The sequence below is a fragment of the Lepidothrix coronata genome, unplaced genomic scaffold (assembly GCF_001604755.1).
Source record: "Lepidothrix coronata isolate B3197 unplaced genomic scaffold, Lepidothrix_coronata-1.0 Scaffold95, whole genome shotgun sequence".
NCBI lineage: Eukaryota > Metazoa > Chordata > Aves > Passeriformes > Pipridae > Lepidothrix > Lepidothrix coronata.
The window spans coordinates 1,097,263-1,121,310 of NW_016690275.1; the positions used below are offsets into that span (position 1 = coordinate 1,097,263).

General features: G+C 39.4%; 1 protein-coding gene and 1 long non-coding RNA gene across 2 annotated transcripts in view; one reads left to right on the plus strand and one right to left on the minus strand.

The window, feature by feature from the left end:
- CAND1 (cullin associated and neddylation dissociated 1) overlaps positions 1–16,786 on the minus strand; it is a 28,742-nt gene extending 11,956 nt beyond the window's left edge. The window contains exons 1-3 of the mRNA XM_017822163.1: positions 16,523–16,786; positions 11,897–12,040; positions 779–933 (exon numbers count right to left, since the gene is read on the minus strand). Coding sequence (XP_017677652.1) covers positions 779–933; positions 11,897–12,040; positions 16,523–16,590 — 367 coding nt within the window. The 5' untranslated portion in view covers positions 16,591–16,786. The remainder of the gene's footprint in view (positions 1–778; positions 934–11,896; positions 12,041–16,522) is intronic.
- Positions 16,485–22,977, plus strand: LOC108500841. The gene is made up of 3 exons (XR_001876018.1): positions 16,485–16,572; positions 19,464–19,580; positions 22,649–22,977. It is a non-coding gene; the product is annotated as an uncharacterized LOC108500841 (long non-coding RNA).
- The last annotated feature ends 1,071 nt before the right edge of the window (positions 22,978–24,048 follow it).

Genomic DNA, 24,048 nt, shown 5'->3' on the forward strand with positions numbered 1-24,048 from the left:
TGTAAAAGCAATTTACTTAAAATTAGTTGCTTATGTAAAGTTTATGCATCTCACTACCGCTTGATAACAGCAAGATTTACATGTCAACTTTCAAAAGGGATATTAAAATCAGAGTTCTTTTTTTTAAGAGACCTCAGTCTCTAAAAATGTCATTTCCAAAGCCTTTTTAATCACTTCTCTATTCTCATTCCTATGCTATGATATCTGAAAAGCACTTGAATAAAAAGTAATGCCATTAAGTGATGAGCTGTTCAACATTAATATATCTTTTGGAGGAAAGACTGCCTTCATTTAAATCTGCAGGTAAGCATTTCAGTAATTCACAAGGTACTTTCTAAAACACTTCCCAGAAATTGAGACAAGAAATCAAATGGTTAGAGAGAAATACCCAAGTTGTAATCAATTTTAAAGCATACTATCAATCAAACAGCAAGATGAGATTTAGCTATTACAATAGCCCAGAGAAGTTCCACCAGGCAATTATTAAAATAGAAGCTTTCACACTCAACTTGTTATACCAAAGTTCATATAGTCTGTTTTCCACATTAATGCAAACCTTAAGTAAAACAAAAAAAGTTTTTAAACTTGTGAAGTAAAATCTAGCAATACAGAGAAGGAGAAACTAAAAGGATATTTGTGCCATACATTTTTCCCCTAACAGAAATTAGTTCCAAGGCTAAATGAACTGAATCCTCTTCATTAAAAGACCAGGCTTTTGTATCTTTTTGAATTAGTAAATTACACAAATAGATAAATCCTTGAGTACAAAATGCCTTACCACTGGAAGCTGGGGGGAGTTCTCCAATCACAGTTTTAAGACCAATGCTTGAAATGTCACGTAACTGTTCTTTGTCTGAGAGCATGTTTGTACAGAGGGTATCTACAATGGTCTCCACTTGATACTCCTTCACTTTACTCACCAAAGGTCCTAGGCTGTATAAAGAGAAGAAAAGTATTAAATCTGCAACCCTAAATAAAACATGTCATTTTATTTCAGTATTTTGTATTCAAGTCACAAACTTAAGGTTGGGTTTGGTAGCAACACAAAGCAGAATTTTAAAATCTGAAAACCTCTAGCTGGTTGGGTTGATAACCCATCTCCATAAACCTAGTAACAAAATGCTCATTTAGTACCTGGTTTTTATCTGGTGCTGGAAATGGCTTTTGCATGACTTTACTGCTTCAGTCTCAAAACCAGAGTCCCTCTTACTTCTCATTTAATGACAACATTTATAACAAAAATTACCTAGCCAGAGCCATCAGTTCACCTGCTTGACCATCAGTGCTTACTTACTCCACAGGCAAGTAAGCAACATTCTTAAATACTTCATCTTTATTCTCTACAACACTTGGATTCAATCTGATACACACTGAGACTGCTTCTATATCTTAGAGTGCCTTCCTTATTAGAATACAAATGCTAAAATAAAAAACAGTGATATGGCGTGTCCTCCTTCACACAGACTACAAGCACCACATACAGGCAGCACAGTTACACTTCCTCTTTCCTCTGAACTGCCAATTTTTAGTTATTCCAACCATTTTGAGAATTGCAACAATTCTGTATTCCTTTGTCAAATGCTCTCAAATTGTTCAAAATACTAAAACTTCGGATGTCCTAGTAAAGTCTAGTCCATTGCTAAGAAATACTTTACCACCTTTCTAGCCCTATCACCAACTTCCAGCATCTCTTCATTCTTAATGTTCTGTTCCAAAAGGGAAGTTACAAAAAACCCCCAAGCCTTTTATTGCCTGTGTCTTCCCATTCATCTGTTAAAAACCTCTGTAACAACTTCTCACTGCCAATTTGCTTATTTAGTTTCTCCCTATTTTAAAACACCTGCCTTTAGACAAGGCATCTGAGAAATGGGAAATTTATTTGGAAATATTTTAAATTACCAAATATTTTAATCTAACTCAGCTCCCTCAAATATACATTAACAATTAACACCCTGAGTTCTGAAAAAAAGTGTTACAAGCTGTCCATCAAAAAACAGTACAGTTAACCTACACATACAGTAACCACCCTGAAAGACAAAGCTTCTTTGTTTCAAAAGCTTTCATTCTCTGTACCTTGATCTTGCCATCTACTCTCTGTTTAATTTTCTGTGGTGACATCCATAGTATCACTACCCAATTCAAGAAAGCATGCTTATTAATAAGACAATAACATTAGATGTGAGATGTGACATGAAGCTGAAGTTCTAATACATTTAGGTTCTGTACTGACCCCGACAGAAGTGAGGACAGGAGGACAAGTTGGTGTGAGCAACAGTCACACAGAAGGAAAAGCAACGTACTGACACAAGAACGGAGACAGGAGTAGCGAGGGCTATCTACAGAAAAAGTGGGAATTGTGACTTAGAAGTGTAGCCCATCAGCGGAACTAACAAAAACATAAGTGTACCTCCACAAAACTATTATTTATTTTCTCTTCCACCTGCATCAAAGGGATAATGAGTAGCATTCTGACTTGGTCTTGTGCATAGACCATCCCCTACTTGTTTTGCAGCTGTTCCAGATGTCCCACCAAGGAAATCCTACAGCCTGATTTTCAGTACCTCAATGTTTTTCCTCCTATGAAACACACTTCAAGTTAAATTCACCATCAAATTCAACTTCAGCCATAGTGAGAGATCACAGAAGATTTTCAGGGATTTTACATGTATGCTCTCAGTGTGAATTCTGAAGAGCTGTAAAGTGTGAAGATTTTAAATGAGCCCTTTGTATCAAAAGAATCTGGGTAAGATTTCCTATGTATGCTTCATCTACGTAGTGAGTAACAGAGTGAACCTTGCCATTGAACTCTGCTAAAGTCACACAAACTCATATTAAAATCTGAGGGTTTTGCCAGTACCTTTGATGGTGATTCTTTAAGCAGCCTAACCACCCATTCATGACACAAGGCAGGGTCCAAATTTTGTATCTGGCCTTCAACTTTGTACATAATGTACACAGTCAACCTCTCTATAAATCAGTACTATAAAACCGTAACATATGGAAATCACTGTATGAACAAATGCAGAAAAAGGAGCATCTTAAAGACAATTACAAACTGATTAAGACTACATTAGAATGTACTGCCTCCATACACCCTTTAGCTTTTTCCAAACTGAACTTTAATACTGTATACACCTGCTTCTCATTAAAGTTTATTGTATCAAAGCTAATTGAAACTAAAATGATGTCTATTGGATCAATAAATACTAATAATGGAGAGTTGCAGTCAAACTGAAGCCTTAGGGAAAAAATGAATGAATTTAACAAAACAAGACTAAGATCAAGAAAGCAAAGTTTAGAATTTCAAATATATGCCACTATTCACTACCAATATGTCAGACTTCTGAGACTACTTCAATTTAGGACCATATGGTCACAACCTTACTGAAACATAGAAGCACATGGAAGTATTACAAGCAGATGATGAAATTATTTGTAAAATAGATGAACATAATTAACAATAATACATCTTCCAACTGGAAGTGTTCCCTAGTTCAACTCCTTGTCAAGTGCAAAGGGAGTATGCTGTCCAGTCTGAAGACAGACTGTTTTCCCATGCTTAGGAAAAAAAAAAAATTTGAAAGTTAGATATTAGCAAGAGGTTCTTCACCCAGAGGGTGGTTGGGCACTGGAACAGGCTCCCCAGGGGAGTGGTCACAGTGCCAAGCCTGACAGAGTTCTACAGGTGTTTGGACAATACTCTCAGGCACATGGAGTGACTCTTGGGGATGGTCCTGTGCAGGGCCAGGAGTTGGACTCAATGATCTTTGCGCGTCCCTTCCAACTCAGCATATTCTGTGATTCTGTGATACTTTGTTTTAATATATTCATTTGCACTACAGTTTTCACTGATTTGAAATAAATAGCAATTATCAAACTTTTAAAACTGTTCAGCTACAAGCTAGTGTGATACACAAGGGTAAATATTTTTCCCTCCTCCCCAAAACCAGCCTTTCAAAGCACTTTAAAAAACAAAACAAGCTCAAGACACTAGGAAAAAAGTGGGAGGAGAACTTCCAATTTCATACATTTGATTGTACAATGTAATAATGGAGTTGACAGGTCATGGTACAGAACTAAACCCTGATTAACAAATATCAGTATGCAGCACTAGTAAAATTAATAAATTCAATACATCTTATTCTAATTGTACCAGATTACTGGAAAGAAACTATCTGGATTCAAAGTACTTCTTTTCAGACCCTAGTGGTTATAGTGGAGGGAAAAAATGTTTTGGTTTTATTTCATAAGATTTTGAAAATTAGTCTGAATTAAGAGCAAATTTCATAATAAAAAAAGTGCAGGCATTAAGTAAACTGCACAAAACTAGAGGAGGGAGGAATGATCTATAGGCAAACAGAAATTCTGCCCAAGCTAGTAAGATACTAAGGTCTCAGTGAAGGCTATTATTCTAACAGTAGATGGTTCAAAATCCAAATTAAGTTATGCCACTCAGTCTAAAACTTACTTTATGCTTAGTACTTAAATCATCTAATTCCCACAATATTGTATTACAAAAACACACAAGTGTATTAAGACAGAAAAATCACTTGAGTCTTTATCAAATGGAGAGTTCCTTTCTTAATTTATATGTAATGAGAGACAAGCACAAAATCCAAGACAATACTGAAACATTTTTGGTTAGTTGGTTTGTTTTACTTGAAATGTCTCCAGAGCTTTAAGTCTAACTCTCCAAGAACACAGCTGGGCCCCGGGTTCACTACTAGCTAATAAAACTGTCAGCCAGGCAGTTGTGAGGGAACACATAGGTCACAGATCACTATTCAGAAGAAAAGGCTCAAGGCTCTGGCATTCAGCATAAAGGCAGTGAAGTTAGTTCGGGAGCTTAGTACTGTACTCCCCATGAGTTATTTCAAAGCCATCCCTCACCACTATACAGCTCACACCACAGGACAACTGTAGGCCCACAAAAAACACTGTTGCACGCAATCTGATCACCCATTTTCTCCACTCGAAAAAAAACCAGTGTTCTGACAGTTCAAACTAAACTGTTAGAGCTGTTGGAGGGAACAAGACTGGAGGACTAGGCTCAGATTCAGAAGACTTCAAATCAGTAATTCCAGATGGACTCTAAAGGGCTGAGATCTATGATCTTCACTCTTGGATAGCTAGCAGTCATGGCTCTATGCAGCAGGACAAATCCAAAACACATCCTTCATTCAGAAACCTGTTGTATGTACCCCGCTGCTGCTACCCTTCTTTCACAAGTCCAAGAATTCACAGTGGCAAGGGCTAATTTTCATTTAAAAATGCCCAGCAGAAGCAAAAGGTAACAAGCAAGACACGTAGACAGAGGAGAACACGGACAAGCAAGCCTCTCTATTCACACACAGTATGATAGTAACCAGAGTAGGGTTCAAAGTTTTGGCATGGTCTGTCATCATGTCAGGCAAACTTAGGAGCTTCTCTTCCAATGGCCATGCTCATAATGCGTTACTCCCATGAACTCAGAACACTGTTTGCACTTGAGGCACAGCATGTAGATTAACACCCAGGAATATGCAATCCCCAAAGCAATCACACCTTGCACTGTTCATGCCTTCCTTCACAAACTGTAACCTGCTTGGTTTCTTTCTTTCCTCACCCACCCTACTTGTGTGGCAACACCTGCTGAAAATACTGGCAGTGTGTGTGTGGGGCCGGGGAGAGGGGAAGAAAGCAGCAAAGGCAAAACATATTTACCAAAACCATGCACTGAAACATCACTTACAACTAACTCAGTTCTGTTAACGCACAAAACTTGGAACTAATTTGACATTAGTCAAACTAGGCCACAGGTATATGAAATGGACACATTATGATCACACCAATGCCACAAATTCAGGAAGTTTGCAATTTACTCATTTTGCAGAGTATTTTATGGAGATATAGAGATAGCTTTAAAATAAAAACACGAGAACAACTTCGAGTCAACATTTCTAGAAGATACAGCATGTGGGTAATCTCAAGAGGACTGTTAATTGAGATACTGACTGGTATCTGATCAAAGGCATAAAAAGAAGCCTTTTAAGTGCACAGAAATGAAGACGTAATGGAATGTTTTCTCACTTGCTTCAGCAGAACCTGCAGAGATGAACAGTTCTGACAGAGCATCCTTCATTAAAAGCAGTCAAACCTCAGGCCTTAACCAGACACTGCCCTTTAATTTAGGAAAAGGGCACTGTACTGGATTCTTCAGATTCCATTAAACCATCTCCACAGTTACTAAACATCTGAGAGCAGGGGTTTAGAGGACCATATCCACAATCCAATCTGGTCATTTTACTGCTTTGATAATGTTAAATTAATAATGCAATGTTATTAAAATAATTTTTACCACTGATACTGATAAAGACCTTTTCCTTTTAACAGATAAACTCCCGATAAACCGGTACACAAGCATTTGCGAACACACGGATTCTTACCAAGAATTACCTCTGAGATACAAATACAACAAGCCATCCCTGGCTGCAGTTGAAACGTTTTCTCCAGTTGCTCAAAAAGCTCACAGCTTTCTCCACAACTCGATTTCACTCTTCAGCCAAGCTCTCCCATCGCAGTGATTCATTGACACATCTATATATACAGCTTCTCTTCAAATGCACTCCACTGTCAGTCAGTGGCTACTCACAGTGCTGTTACACTCGTCTACCCTTGGAGCATAGTAAATTGTTTTGCAAGCATAAATCAACTAGAATAGAAACCCAAACAATTCCAAGCTACAATGACTGTCCACAGCCAGAGAAATTCCCTGGGCGTTTCAGTCAACAGGCTATGGTATACAAGGTTAGAATCTGTATAAACCACTTCTCATCTGAAACGCTGCCTGCTCCAATAGAAGTACTGCAAATAGAAGCACTAGGAAAGACAAACAAGCACATGTACAATTATGGAAGCAAATTCAAATCTGAGTAACAATATCCTTTCAAAAATATTCAAAACCTGCAGAATAGCAATCCTAAAGGTTTGCTTTTGATCAGTATGGAGAGAGTTTGCTATCTGGTTGGTGAAATTCCAGGTGGCAACATCATCCCTCCTCTAATAGCCAGACAGGTCACGTCTTCTGCTTTTTGCAGTTTACAATTGCTTGTGCAACCCTACAAAAATACAACTTCCACATCCTAGAGACCGGCAGCTGACACCATCTTTTTATACATTGACTGTGACACATCAGAAGAAGGTCGCCACTAAAAAACTCTTGGTTCATAAGTGAAAGCATCTCAAGTTATAGGTAAGGATTTATTTTAAACATGAACTGTTGAACAGCTCCTAAATACTTTGGATTTAAATATTTTTGTTCTTCAAATGTAAGTAACTAAAATAATCACAGACAAGGCCAGTCAATTAGATTCATCTCAATTAAGTATAGGAACACTTTTTTGCTAATGTTTTAAAGATGACCAAACCACTTTAATGACATTCAGACAAACACTATACATTACAGTTTCTAGAAAGTGTTAAACCATATTTTTCCTGAATCAGCACCTTCAGTCCTATTTATTCAACCTATTAGTTCAATCAAGCAGACATGCCAATTGTGAAGTTAATTTTAAAAACAGATTGCCTCAAGCTTTCCTGGCCTTCAAAATCAGTAGATATCACTGGACATAGATATCACTAGGACATTAGTCCTAGATTACAAACTAAGCTTATCAGAAGTTGAAAATAAACTATAACCTTCTTTTATAAAATCAATTCTGACTACAAAGCTTTTGCACTTAAGTATTTTACACACTCGAAGGCTGTTTTGGATATTGTTTTAAGTGCTCTTTGATCTTTTCCTTTCCACTAACCAATAATTCGTGTCCAGTTTCTCTGAGTCAAAAGGTCATTCAGCTACCTATGGAAATAAACAATAACACGCTACCTCCTTTAAGTTACATACATTTGAAAATAAAGGTGTTCATAGTGTAGCTCCTTATCAAGAAGACGGACACCAACTCAATCAATTAAAGTCTCAAGCTGGCATACTTTAATAGCTATCAAATAATCACATTTATTTACAGGGAAGAGTTAAAATTCACAACTTAAAAAAAAAAAAAAAAGAAAACCAAAACATCATTCAAACCACCAGTATTGCACGATGTGCAGTAGTGTATTACCACAGCATCCAAAATGCTTTGAAGCTGCTCAACTGGATCAGCCACACAACAGCCAATACATGCATCATCCTGTTCACACTAATGACTCAAGACTCACAGCGTCAGGCAGTTAGTTGTATTGAATCACTGCTCAGAGGAGTCACACTGGTAAATGCAGAGAAATTACAGTATCACAAGGGAGGAATCACTGAAAGTACTTTAATTCCCCCATGGATAGAGATATGTGAGTGCATCTGGGTTCTTACAGGTTACAGGAAATGTTTCACAGTGTAAATCAATAAAGATTTCTATGCATAGGTTTAAGTGGCAGAACAGCAAACCATAGAAAACTGCTCAAAAAGTGAAGCAGTTCATCCTTAAACTGCAATACTGAACACAGGAAACAATTAATGTGAAATTCAGGCCAAAAGAACATTACCAACATTATCATCAATGAAGAACAAGTCCACCCAACATAATATCTATATTTAGACAAACTACACTGCTTGACTAATCCAGATGCACATAATCCTAAAAAAAGCTACTGGTAGTGTAACTACTATTCCCATAAGGTGTACACGATACCACGCTGTAAGAATGTGCAATAGCGTTTTCTATGGTGGCTAACGGTAAAACAGCCTATGACTATCAGATGAAGCAAAAACCATTCCTGCAGAAAAAAATGTAGACAACATGAACAGATTTAAAATTTTACATAAAATTAACAAAAACAAGGTAAACAACCTGCAGTTACTGACATAGGTTGTATCTACGGCCTACAAGAGAAGCTTGATAAATAAAACTCCTTTCTCTTTTGTAAGGTCAAAGATTAGATTAGATTGATTTCTACTTCAGGACTACTAAGGCAGCTCATTAATTTTCAATTTTATTCAGAAATGAACTGGACAGTCATCTTGCAAGGTAGCTACCCAAATATCCACAAACTCAAAAACTGACTTCTGCTAAAGAACAACATGTTTTATCCTGCCCAAAACCAGCGTAATATAACTGTAAAGATCAGGAACAAAATCACTAGCGTGCTTTGTACAGATAAGAAAAAAGTTCATCAGCACTTTAACCAATAGAGCCCTCCCTACTCAAGCAGTGGAAAAGACAAAAGCAGGAACACTGCTTACTTGTTGCTACACTTGCCTAAAAATAAATAGTTTTACAGTTGCTCTGAGTTGTTTTAAATCTGCTGTGTTCAGTGACCTCAAGAATCAAACCTTGGAAAAGTGATCCTTACCTCCTCTGCCATTCAGAGCATTTACATTCATCTACCTGTAGAGGAAGCTCCCCTAACAAGCTGCAAAACTTTTCTCCCTTCCTCAGGAAAAATCTGTCTCAAATACAGATTCAAAAGTACATAGGGTTGCCTTAAATTCTTTTTCTATAAGAGAGGGAATCTATTCTTTAAAGGGTCATCAAGTACCAGTCTGATGAAAGTTAGTGCTGATAGTCTCTACAGTTTGTCACAGAATTTAAATTAAGAGAGATCTAAACAGTTTATGCTCTCCTCAGTTGAAAGTGCCAGAAAATCAGTAACAGAAATACACAAGAACACAAAATATTTAAAATCAAAAAAGTCAAGAAAAATATGCTGGCTGAATTTAACTTCCCAGTGAATCAGGCTTACATTCAGTGCTGTAGTAGATGGAAGACTTTAGCTTGAACTATTTCAAAATAACTACAGCTTAATAGTGTTCAGCCTCTCCCATCCTTCACCCTCACTAATGTTTCTATTAAAGCTCATCTGATTGTAGGAGAGCACTAAGCCAGAAGAAAACTAATTCCCCAAACCAGTCTATAACAAAACTAGATAAGAAGCAGTGCAAGAAAAAGGACAAGGAGGACAAGAACAGCAGAACAGCATTAGCTCAGACTGGCCTACAACTGTCATGAACAATACTGTGAGTATAAGCCACCATAAGAAAAGAATACTCTAAAAGAGTGGTGGAGGTTTTTTTTATCCAAAGCATATCTGCAAGTGATTGGGATGCAAGAACCAAAAAAACCCCAAAACTTGATAAGTTCTGCAATGTATACCTTCAACACAAATGTTAACAATTCGCCTGAAAATTTTTCCATGATGTTTCTTATCGCAGTAAAGTAAATTTAACACTGTTCCTTAACATTATTTGGACTCCTCGAAAACACTCCAAATTTGAAAGAGATCCTGTCATATTAATTAAATCAAAAAATTTTATCAGTATATCAAAGTAACTTTAAAAATTGAAGAACTGTTAATAAAATTGGACATGCACACACACACAGCCCTCTTTTTTCTCATCCTCTCCCCTCTGCAATCTTTCTTTAATGTTTCAATAAGCATTACTTGTACTATAGATCCTAAATTCTAACACTACCATTAAAGATTGTGATGTATAAACTGTCTATGTGCATTAATCTAACCTTCATGAAAACTATAGGATGTACATTGAAAATGAGTACTGCATGTATGCCATAACATAACTTTTCCACAAAATGCTATTTCACACAAAGACAATTCTAAGCCTGAGCCAAGTTTCACAACAGTATACTTCTCTAATTGAGTACAAGCAATCTGTTTCGAAGTCATAGAACTTAAGCTGTACCACAAGGAACTCGACATTTGAGAAGTTTGAATTAAAACGAAACATGTCATTTTGTGTTGTTTGTTAAAAAAAGGAGGGGGAGAAGACACATTTTAACAGCACTGCACCCCTGGTGAGAGTAGTGAAAAAGCAGTGACAATTATATTGCTAAATACTGCTAATATCAAAGTTTGGCTTGAAATGTGACCTTCCTACACTAATTTCTCTGTGCAAGGTTTTGGTTACCATCACTTAAAATATTTCAGAAGCTAAAGCGAGCACTGCTTCTAAGTACCTAAGCAGAGGTGCACACAGGCATTTTCTGCTTTGGTAATCTGACATGGCAAACTGTAAAGAATAATAAGCTGAAACAAACTCAGCTAGTCACAATGTGAAGCTTCTCAAGCTCTTATGTAGCAAATTTACTTCAATCCATGCCTCATGGAATACAGGTAGTGTAAATGGAATATAAAAAAACCTGAGCTCACAAACAAGAATCATTCTCAGAAACACCAGAACTTCTTAAGAGAGGCCCTCTTTCATGGGCACAAAAAGTCAAAATGGCCAAGAACAGAAAGTCATAATAAACATGGCACCTCTTCAAAGGGTGCTCTGGAAAAGTCACACCACATGTAAAACTAAATAAAGGGAGGATGAGAGGGTAGTGAAGCAACAGAAGTCTCTGAAATGAAAGTAACTGCACCCTGACCCCATAAAACATTTACAGTTCCTGTAAAGCCTGCAAAACCATTAACACAGTATTCTGAATGTTAGCGAAAAGGGAAGTTCCATATTTGATAACCAAGACCATATCTTTACCTTTTTGTGTTTTCATCTCTGCTTGAGAAGTACTCCAATACTACAATTCTTCCCCTATACATCATCTGACTTCTCACAGTCAAATACCAGTGTGGAAACTACCCCTGAATTATAAGCTATTTGTATCTATTTAGCATTCAAGAATTATCACCAAAGAACAAGTGTGTCACTCAAATACTTTCAGCAAGGGCTGCAACGGCTATTTGCTGTCTGAAATCTCAAGTGTTAATCCCCAGTGTCAACAAAAGATAGTTCTGTAAGAAACTACAATTAAGGCAAGTAACCTCTAAGAGCAAGGGTTCCTTTGTGGACATCAGTTTCACAATTATTTTGTATAGCAGTGGTAGTTTTTGAGTTTTTCAAAAGTACTTTACGTTGTTCAGTCATCATCAATTCTTTACATCACAGAAAAAGAACACCTACCATTTGACAGCCAAGTTTTGCACTTCACCATTCTTATCTTCCAGTAATTTCAAAATCATCTTCACCACCTTTCTTTCACTGTCATCATCCAGCTTGATAGAATCTTTCTGTAGTTCCGTCATCAAGTCATTAGTAGCCATAAACCTGACAAAAGATGGTCAGATAATTATTGCTAAAAGGACACAGGTTATTCACAGTGCTCAGGATTTAAGATTCTCAGTTTCCACCGTCCATTATCAAATAAATCACTTTTAACATTGGATTCCTGCTGTCTGGTTTGTGATGCAAGTAGCACTTATAGAACAGAAAGGAGGAAAATTGTATTTGAAAAGGACAATAACTTTGAGTTAGGTCACCATCTTTGTCTAATAAAACAGCTATATATTTTACTTCTAGCATTTATTTATATTATATTCCATATGATCTCCACAAAGAAAAACTGACACTTTCATTGATTTTAAATAGTCCTTTAATTAGCTATGCTGATGTTGTAAAAAAAAGCTTTTTAAAAAAACTTTGTTAAAAGAATTATTCTCTGCTCTGAGTCTATTTTAAAACAAATTTTAATCAAGAAGAAAAATACAGTTTCCCCAACATTCTCCCAGAAAATTCACAAAAGCCAAACATTCATTAATGGAGAAATAATAGTTAAGCTTATGTTTCATGTGTTTTTCATTTTCTTGCCCTGTATAGACTAGTTTGTTCACAGTCTAGAAACCAGCTGATCACATTTACCCATCCCACAATCCAGGGTGTCATGGTAAAGAACAAAATTAATTCTCGAGAAATCAAGCAAATAAAATCATCTTTCATGGCAATTAATTAACTATTTAATAACAGTCACATCCACTAATAGAAGAATATACTGACAAATGACTTTCCAAAAATACTGCTTTTATGCTTTTTGTTTCTTTTCCTTCTGATGACTGCTTCCCAATCCATTCTTCCTTTGTAAGTACCCTCTCTACTCAGAAGCAGTCATACAGATGTATTACTCAAGTACAAATCCCATGGGCTTTGGTACCAATACTGACCCCCATTCCAAGCCCCTGATAACAAGGGGTCGTAGTTAAACAGCTGAGAGTGACATCTGGACTTTAGACACATCAGCCTCAGGCAGACATCACTTGAGCTCAGGTCTTACTCGGAAGGTTATCTCTGCAGCCTGACATGCCAGATACTACTTTTTCATTGAAAATTAAAGCCAAGACTCTACACAATCTTAATATGCATCACAAATGTCAGATGCCCGCCCTCATATAATGGACCTCAACTTGTCCTGTCTTTTAATAGAGTAATTCCAGTTTAATAGTCTCAAGGTGTTTCTAAGATAAGACCCCACTCGTTTTTCATTCACTCCAATAGTCCAACTGAAGGAAGCCTGCAGTCTGATTGGAACCAGATGTGCACATAAACAGGCTGTGAATGCTAACAGCATTAGTTTTAAGAACAGCAAAGAAAAAAAATACTAGGTAAGCAAAGGTAATGGACAGATAGGATGGAATTTAAGGATATACATAAAATCACACAGTACTAGAACACTCAAAAACTGTCTTCAAGTTCCTGCCAGTATTTATCTCCTTTTCTTCAAAACTTAATAACCTCCTCTCACTTCCTTGGTCAATACCTCCTATTTCCTAGCCTTAGGAATGCACGTGCACTCATCACCTACTTGTCACTTCCTAAACTAGGCAGAGCTTGTGCATCCTCAGTGCTTCAGCAGCCTCTGCACTCAACTACAACTGAAACTCCAAAATGCAATGGGGAGGTCAAGCAACTTTAGGTTATAGTAGCTGGTATTTAGAAACATAGTTTTGAGTAGTTTCAATGTGACTTTTAGTGACAACTGCTGCTTCCGCCGGCACATCAAACCTGCCCCGGTGCAAAGCAGGCAGGGTGTCAGCAGCTCCTCACACCCAGTACTCAGAGAAGTCATTCTCCTCCTCCCGCAACCTTATATTACTGCCCTGCTTAGAATTTAAGCCTGAGTTTCCATGCAGACAATGCATCTGCAAGTATGTGCCTCTTCCAAGAAGTATGGCCAAAGAAATACATCTTCCAAGTTTGCAAGACAAACAAGACAGTTATCCAAAAAAAGGAGGATTAAATTTTACAGTAAAGTGGTTACTTGAACAGTGGTTTATATTCAGCTCCCTGATATCAACAAGATAATTGCTCTGTCCCTCTTCAAATACACATAATCTGATAATAAAAGCACATAAAATTACTAGAACTAAATGCTATTTTATGTGTATCGTGTATTTGCATAATGGATAAAGTTTCATATAATATGTTATTGCATAACAGTCAGTTTGTAAAGGTCTATCATCATGCATTTTTTATGGTTTGTAAAGTTAGATTTTAATCTACGTTAAGATTTTTTTTTTTAATATTCGAGAATTCCAAAGTCGTTCAAAGCTCCTAGAACAGATAATTCCTAAGTGTGCTCTACTAAAGGAACCAAAAACCAGTTTTAATTACATGCAGCTGGAGGAAAAGAAGTGCTTGCTACAATTGCATTTGACAGGTATAACCTAACCCTTTTATGCAGGAAGTTTCTAAGTCATGAAAACCAGTATTTAGTGACAAATCCATTGGAACTTTTTCTAAGTCATCCTCCCCATAAGCAGAAATTGGAAATATCACTTAATCACAGAAATAAATTAGCATGGCAAAAGTAAAAAATCTTCTGTAACATTTAGAGAAAAAAAATGTTTGAATCTAGAATAATTTAAAGAAATACTTTAAAAAAAAAATCAGGCGATTCTTGATTGTCTCTTTTTAGACTAATCACTATTTTTCTGTAATTCCAAAATTTCTAGTCTGAACTCTCCAGGTAATTCCAATCTGAAAGAAATTGTCATGAAAAAAAACATAAATATATCACATTTGTGTCCAGTTTGTCAAAAGTTAAGATTATTCAAAACCCAACTCTATGTTAATTTAATCACCACCTCTGTTTTCCTTTAGATTTTAATATATTAACAAGAGAAATGTTTGGATGTCAACATCTACTTTAACCACAAAACTAAGCACTGTAATGCTGCAGCAAAACAACAAAACACAAGTACATTTTATGTCTTTTCCCTGTCTGTATTCATGTACTCTCTTTGACAAATAAAGGCTTCAAACATGAATTTCTGGTCGCACACAATACAGAAAAAGGTAATTATTTTTCACCTAATGCTTTGCTAGAGCTACCATGTAAATGTATTTTCTCTGCTGTTTTGTAACAGCTTACTTGTATTATCTCACTTTGGTACTTTATATATTACCTACTGTTAATTTATTAAAAAGCAAACAAATGATCCAAAAAAAAGTAGTGCTCTTGTGACAGATCCTAAGCTCAAAATTAAATGCCATAAGACTTAACTCGACTTCCCTCTCTGGATGCACAAAAGCAATACACAACTACATGAGGACTACAAGAATCCTCTGTCTACAACATGCAGCATCCAGGAAGGATGTAAGCTTAGAGTCACAGAATTTTTAGGACTGGAAGGGACCTCTGGAAATCATCTAGTCCAATCCCCCTGTCAAGGCAGGGTCACCTGGACCAGGTTACACAGGAATGCATCCAAGTGGGTTTTGAATGTCTCCAGAGAGGGAGACTCCCTGACCTCCCTGGACAGCCTGTTCCAGTGCCACCACAAACAGATTTCACAGAATATTCTGAGTTGGAAGGGATACCCAACGATCATCAAGTCCAACTCTTAAGTGAATGGCCCATATGGGGATCAAACCCACAATCTTGGTTTTATTAGCACCATACTCTAACCAACTGAGCAACATAAAGTTCTTCCTCATGTTGAAGTGAAACTTCTTGTCTTTTAATTTATGGCCATTGCTCCTTGTCCTGTCACTGGGCACCACTGAAGAGCCTGGCACCATTCTCTTTGCATCTCTCTTTGAGGTATTTATATGCCTTAAAGAGACCCCCTCTCAGTCTTCTCTTCTCTAGAACAAGCAGGCCCAGCTCCTTCAGTCTCTTCTGATATGAAAGATGCTCCAGTCCCTTAATCTTCTTTGTGGCCCTCCACTGGACCCTCTCAAGCCTGCCGTGCTAGCTAGCCCTCCCTGCTCCTATTCGTAGAATCACAGGCTCCATATTTTTTTGAGCTTGGGAAGGGGATCTGGGAGGTCACCTCACCCGGCCTCCGCTGCTCAACGCAGGGTCAGTGACAGTCGGTTGCTCAAGGCTTCGTCCGTTCGGCCTCCGAGCATCTGCGAGGCCAGGAATTCAAACCTCATCCCTGCCTGTCCCCGCCAGCTCAGCAAATCTGACGGGCCGCTCGGCTTTCCCTGCTGCCGGGGATCCCTGCCCAGACGCGTGGAGGCCGCGGCCGTGCGGGCAACGCCGCGCCCCGTCCTTCCCAGGCAGCGAGGAGGGACGCCCCGCTCCCGGGAACTCTCTCCCCGGGGCAGCAACCGCCGCAGATTCGCGCCCAGTCCCGCAGTGGCGGCGCGGGGTTCACAGCCCGGGCCCGCGGACTGGCCCCCGCCGGGCACTGTCCGGGCCGCCGCGACACCCACCAGGCCCGGGGCCAGCGCGGGGGCGTGCGCGGGGCCGGGGTGTCCGCGGGGCCGGCGGAGGGAGCGCGAGGAGGGGGCGGCGGCGGGTCCCACCTGAAGTCCTTGTCGCTGGATGTCATTTTCTCCAGCAGGTTGGAGATGTGGTACGAGGCGCTCGCCATGTTGACGGACGCGGCCGGGGCGGGAAGGGGGAGAGAAGGAGGAGACGGCGGCGGCGTCTTCCCGGCCTCGCCGGCTCCGCTCCGCCCGCGGTGCAGGGGCCGGGCCGGGCCGGGCCGGGCCGGGGTGGGGGGGCGGCTGCGGCGGGCGCGGCGGGAGGGGCGGGCAGGCGCGCGCGGCCGCTCGCGCTCGGCGCCGGGGTCGAAGGCCGGCGCCGCTGATTGGCTGCGCGGGCGGGCGGGAGGTGCGGGCGGCCCTGTGACACCTCGTGGCGTCAGATCGTACGTGGCGCGGAGCGTGCGCGGGAAGCTCGGGCGGCCGCGGGAGAGAGGCGGGGAAGCCCGCGGGGCCTGCGTGTCCCGGCGTGCAACGCGCCCACGCGGCGGCCGGGGCTCTTGGCGGTGCACGCCGGGACGTGTAGTTTGGAGCGCGGCGAGTATCCCTGAGCGCAGGGCACGCTGGGATGCGGAGCCTCGTTGTGGGTGGGTGGGGGCGGTTACAATGAGGGAGAGGCGGTGGAGGTGAGGTTGGAAATTAGCTGCTTTAGGTTGAGTGCTGTTCGCATCCAAAGGGTTCAGCAGTGCTAGGTTCCTGTTAGTGCCCCCCGTGGGGCACCGGGAGCGCTGTTGCTCGCACTGCGGCCACTACAAGCCCGCAAAATATCCTGGTGTTACAGAGCCGGCAGCTTCTGTTCCAGGCCCCTTCATAGATGTGCACTGTCTCCCGTCGTAGCTGAGCACGGTCTCAAAAATGTCAGATGGATCCCAAAAGTGATGTGAAAAATCATCCGTGGCTTGCAGAAAGCAGCTTGGAAATGTGATGTGAGTGCTTTTAGAGCCCTCGGAAGCCAAAGGACACCTTTGGAGAGTGGGCCTTTTTTTGCGTACCCCGTTACTGTTCGTGCCAGTCTCATTACTTTTCTGGGCACAGCCCATGGTCTGTCTATGCATGGGTAGATGATATGGAGCAGTAGTAGAACCGAGGAAATATTTCCACACATTACATGTTCCTTGAGGTTTGTGTTAATGTCCAAGAATTCTAATATCCTTACTCCTTCTCAGTTATGTGTGTATACAGCAAACCTACAGAAATGCCTTTTGATCTCATGATTAAAAACGAAGACTTGAACTATAAAGAAAATATCTTCAAGAGTTTATTACATGCGGTTTGCAGGCAGCCTTGCAGAGCAGCTGATGGAAAACACACACTTTACTCAATAGAGTGAAGTTGTGTATCACCCCCAGCCATAGTGTACAAACAGCTGTCTTGGAAGGTACTCCTGCTGTTCATTGTCTGGCAGCTGGGTTGGAGAGAGCTTAATGTGTACTGATCTCCTTCCCCAGAGTAGCTCAGTAATAGGAAGAGATGGGGCAGCATGATGTTGGATTAGTGGCATTGCAGTAGGCGTGATGTAGGGATGGAACAAGGAAAATGGAAGTAGTCAGGAGCAGGATGGGTGTCCGGAGGAGAAAGAGGGGAACATCAGTGTGGATGGAGGAACTGTAGTTAGGGGAAGCACTCAAAAGGAGAGCTGGCCCAACGATGACTGATTTTCAAGTAGGCCATTCATTCCTTTGATTTCGGAATACTGAATTTAGAGGTTACCTTTAGAGAGAGAAATTCTTTACTTCATTTTGCTTGAATGCTTGCGTTGGATACTTAAGGAAGCCAACTGGAACAATACAAATGGAGATAGACTCAATCTTGACTTGGTTATGACGGCTGAAAAATGGTTTATGATGTTTGAATTGCAGTGATATTTTACACACACAGGAAAATTGCATAGCTCCTCTTTGAAGTACTTAGGCATAAAAAATTGAAGTACAAATGTTTGACATTTGGCACATTGATTCATATTTTGCCATGGGAAGGTTAGCACTATTCTAAATCATTTTAGTGACTGTGACTTTTGAGCGTCTTACAGTTCCCAGGAACAATTTGTTTCTGGGATGTCAGTGTCCCGCAGTTCTCACATACTGTGGGGAAAGACTTCTAACCCAGTCTTTATTTATATTCATGACTTTGGTACTAAGTGGGGATCAGGGTGGTGGTGAAACATCATCTGTTCCAAAAACATTCTTCCCACATGGTTACCATGATGCATTATACTGGAGAAGCATGTTACGACCAACTAGACAAAAGAAAATCCTCTATGCTAGGTAAGGTTGTTGATTCCTGTTGCGGAGTAAAGAATTGCTAGTGGTCCCTGTGAACTGCTGTTGGGATTTACTTCTCAAATCCTTACAGTTTTCAATTAGACACTAAACCAGACTTATTTCCTACTTTGGGAATCCTACATACATCTACTTTTAAGAAGAGAATGTGTGAGAAGAAAAAAAAATCAGAACAATTCTGCTCCAGTCTGCTAGACAACCTTGAACACTTCTAAAATTTTTTTTAAAATCATTTAACATCATCCTTCCCATGCTAGTTTCTGTACCTGCAGCTTACCTGCCACTGCTTAAATCCAATTTCCCATTACTGCCAGAAACACTGGCCATCATGAAGGAAGTCAAAGTATTTTTTTGTTCAAGTACATTTATTACAATTGGGATTCAGCTGTAGTAGATACAATGTTCCAGAGGAGACTAACACAGAGAGAGACTAATTGAGTTGAGATTTTTTTCCAGCTGATAGCAAACAACTTCACAGATGGAGTGGTACTCCTGATCTGTTCCCTGTAGACAGGCATATTAGATGGTCTTTATTCACTCACAAAGATATCTGAAAGCTTAATTAAATGCTGGAACTTGAAAGGATTTATCTTGTTTTACACTTGCAAATATATTCCCCACATGCTGAAGAAGAGAGAAGAGCAGAGTTAGTTTGGAGATGCATTCACAGCTCTAGAATTTGAACTCTCCTCATTTTGCAGTTTCAGTTCACACAGGAGCTGTGAGCCTGCTGATGGACAGAGGATATTGGGAATGTGCTGCATCTTTATCTGTCAGTGTAGAAAGAGCTATACCACGCAGCTTTACTCAGCTTAAAGGTAATCCTTTCAGATGACAAGTTAAAAACTGGTTATCATTTTTTACAGAGCTGGTTTTGGGGAAATAAAAGGAAATTTTCTGCTCTAAGTCAAAAGCTGCTCACTGCTGCAAGCAGATATTTGAGCCAGAGAACTTACAGTTGTGGTTTATCACTTAGATATGTGACTGACTTTGAACATCTGAACCCTGACTTTTCACAAAGATGCCTATAAAGAAAGCCTTTACAAATTTATTGACTGATCATATTAACAAACCAGAGATGGTTTCAAAGAAGTAATCTAGACTGAAATATGAAAGGAAAAGGAGTGGTATGGCAATCTGCAGCTTAAAGCAAACAAATTGAAAAAGCAGCATGACCTACACTGCCACAGTCACATGGGTAAATGTGTGTTTCAAGGTATTAAGGTTATTATTGTCTTGCATTGTTATAAATTGTTATGTTCCAAGACATGAAGATGAGTTAGCTGTGGAATTTAAAACTTAGCTTTGGAATCTTAACCATAATAATACTCTGCTAAGGGTGGGTCTTTTTTCCCCCCCTTCTTTTTGTTTTACTTATTTTTCAAGTTACATGGCAGTCCATAGCAAATGATAGCAATGTCAAAGGGCACATTTAGAACTGAATAAATCGTCAGCTGCCTTTCAACCTCATAAACCAAAGTTAAGTTTTTTTCTCTTCCTAAAGCTGAAAACTTGCTCATATCCAAGTTAAGTAAGAATCTCAAAGCATCTTTCCAAAAGCAGTGGGTGCTACTATGCTGATTCTCACTTAAGATTGTTTCATTTCTGTACAACAGAAGATACTGTTGATCTCATTTAGCAGATATTTCTACACACTTACCAAAGACAATAAATAATAGCTACAGCCGTGAATTGCCTTCCTAACCCAGACAATCCATTTCTGTAAAGCAAAGAAAACCAAAACAAAGTGTTTGAGTATCTGATTCCTCAGCTTTAAAAGAGAAAGATAGGAAAACAGTGCTGAAAAGAATATATTCATCTGGTTAAGTAATGGACTGAAGCAACTGTCACGTAAGCTCGGATTGTCTCTCTAAAAGAACAGAGCTCCACTAGCACTCTCATCATAAGATTAGGTTTCAGGAAACATAATATCTTAAAGGAAAAAATGTAACAGGCTTTTAATTAAAAGGTTAAAAAAGACCCCAAAAACCTTCCCCACAATAATGCTAAAAGAAATTTCCCTTCTGATTACTAAAGACTGCAGAGATTTTTGGAGGATCTCTGGTCAATTTCAGATGCATACCACAACCATACAAAAGTAAAAAAGAAAATTAATCTTTCAATTTAAATCTGATTTGAAATATGAGCCAGAAATTTAGACTGAAAGATTTTTATCATTGTATTATTCTCATGCCAAATGAACTCAGTTTACAGAACAAAAGATTTGTTTCTTCCTTGATATCTCTCCTAAAAATCAGTCCAAGTTGTTTTTCCTTGACCATTTGCATTTCCATTCCTTATCACAACTCTAGGTTTATAATTCCCTCAGAGCCCTTTATGTTTCCCTTTATGTCAGCACACCTTTATATCTTCATATAATGATCTCAGCAATGCTTGTACTCAAGACACTTCTCTTCAGTAAACTTAAAAGCACTTGTTTAATTGGAACTTATGTTACTGAACAATATTCTTTGTGTCTCGGAAGTTGTAAAAATACAAATTAAGTGTTTGCCCTATTGAGGCTTATTAGAACAAAAGGTAGCTGTGTTATGGATTTTGTTTATTCTGGATCCCACATTTCAGAAAAACCTTGACCATACTGATAATTTAGAAATTTCAGCATTAGTACATTGGCTAATTACAAGTCAATGTTTGTTAAAGTGGACATAAGAGCTAATCTGTTTCATTTCCTGACATAACAACACTGCTGCTGTTCTCTCTATTCTTGCTTAAGAGTGCTTCACTTCAGGCCAACAGAAAGTGCTATCTCTCACATTTATCAGACTCTCAGTAACAGCAAAGTTGAAAAAATAAAAGTACAATTATTGTGCCATGAATCAAGGTGAACAGAGAGGGCTAAAGCTAAATTGCAATTAATGAATTGATGGAATGGAGTGTAACCTTGCAGAGTCTGATTTCTCGGGGCAAAACTGACTCATCCACAGGATTGTCCAAGGTAAAGTGACTCAGTGATTCTCCTCTTGGAGCAGATGATGCCTGTTGCCATCCCACCATCACTTGAACAACAAACATAGCCCACTGCCTGTCAAGATGTGTCTCTGCTGGCTGCCACAAACTGACTCACGTTTTTATCTTTTCGGTGCTCTCTGAATGTTCTACTGAAGGGCTTTATTAGTCTTTAACTCACATGTTGGAGCTGAATGGCTCTTAATATACAATGTATTCTTTTCTTTTAAATTTACTAATTGAGAAATAAATTAATAGTAGTTACTCAACACAGACTGTCATCTACATTCTCACAGCAGAACCTAAAAATATTCTGACTTCCATGTACTCTGCATGAAAGACTTCTCCAGGTGTCCCTATATAGTTGACTGCAGTTTTTAGACCTGACATGTAATACCTGTGGTGTTCAGGTCCTCCTGAGCAGGAACACACACTGGCTGGTCTTTTATTAGAGACTCTTGTAGGACTGAGAAGTTCTAGGTTTGATCAGCTCAAAACTTCTTTGATTTTTTTTTTAGTGAACTGAAGTATATTTAACACATAGTAAGTGTTATGCACAAAATCTTATTAGAGGAGTACTAAATTCAAGTACTGATTAGAGCCTGTCTGTGTAGTTTCTTCTGGTTACTTGTTTTTGCAAAGAGAACGAGGGTAACAGTAGCAGGCAGGGGAACAGACTAGAAAACTGTGGTAAAATTGCTTTCACTGTTTGCACTGACAGAACTGCCACTTCCTTCAAAATCTTTGAGTGCTTTGAATCAAAGCCTTGAAAAGGTCAGAAATAAAGATCCAACCCCCAGAACTTATGAATCTGCTAATACATGAGAAAGCTCCATACCTCCTTGTCCTCATTAGAGTTTTATCCAAACTTAGCTAACTCATGGCTCATTTGTGCCATGACCATTTCTGCTTTTCCCAGGAGTCAAGGCTGCTGAAGCGGCGGCAGTCTCCGGGGTATTTCCATTTTCTGGCCGTCCTGCATGCAGGTGGTGGTACTGAAGAAGGGCTTACCAACAACTGGTCTCCAGCTCAGCACTGAACATCTTCATGGATGTCAACAGCCATTTGAACAGAAACACCAATTAATTTATATTGCAAAAATTCCCACCATTAGGATTGAATCCTGGGGCTTAGAGTCTTTCGACATGATATTGCTCTTTGATATAAATTGTTAACCACATGTTTATGTGCTAAAATTAGTTAACACAGTGTCATAAGTGTGAGAGTTGTTTCAATGCATATATTATTAGGCTATTCATATTGTTAGGGGCCCCTGGTGGTCTAGTGGTTAGGGTGCAGCACTTTCACCACTGCGACCCAGGTTCGATTCCCAGCCCCCCGGGCAGATGAAGCTCGTCAGCCCTGTAAGGCAATCCATCTAAGAGAAGGTCACTCTAAACAAACCTACGTCCTGAGACCCTCACTGCCACTGTCCAAGCTTGCTCGGCCCCGGCAGATGAACCTCAGGATTAAAGGGTGGGCTCAGTCCAGCGCACGCTGGGTCTCACCTAAAAAATCCACTGCGCAGGCTCAAAGGGTCAATGACCTTTCCCAAATCTTCGCTCGCGAAGACTGGCCATACTTACTATTCATATTGTTCTAGGATTGGTAGCCATGTATTATAATACCAAGGTATAGTCTAAGTTTAGAAGATATATATGACAGCATATGTTTGAACGTGTCAGAGCCACCATTAGAATTTTTAAACCCTCTGGGTTTGTAAAATTTCTCTTCTCTTCATAATGAATACGTATTAATTTGAGTAGGACTGCTAAGTATTGGTGTCTTAATTGTGAATGTATGTATCTGAGTGGCAAACACAAAACAAAGTATTAAAAGAAGTGAGAGTATCAGCCAAGAATCTCACGCATCTCATGTGCATTATTCAAGCAGGAGGAGGCTCTTGAAAGGAAACATCTGCAATTAGCTATAATACTTCTGAAATCATTACATGCCAGGAAGAAAAGCATATATCAAAACCAATATGTTTAAATTTCAAAATAATCTTAAGAAATGCCTCCTGTTGTTCTGTTATCTCTCGGGGGGTTAACGACGCCAGTAGTTCTCACTGAGAGATCTGGTATTTTTTAATAACTTCTATCATGAAAGTCACCCACGTGCCACAGTCTGATGAAGAGGAATGTCATTTCCAAAACAAAAGTAGTTCTCCAAAACCTCTTAGTCTTTTCATTTATTGGAAATTGAGACATATTACTTATGTTAGAAATATCTCCTGCCTGTCACAGTCAAGATGACGTATATGATTTTTAATGTTTTTACCACTTTTGTGGTACTGCCATGTCATGGATTGAGGTGGCC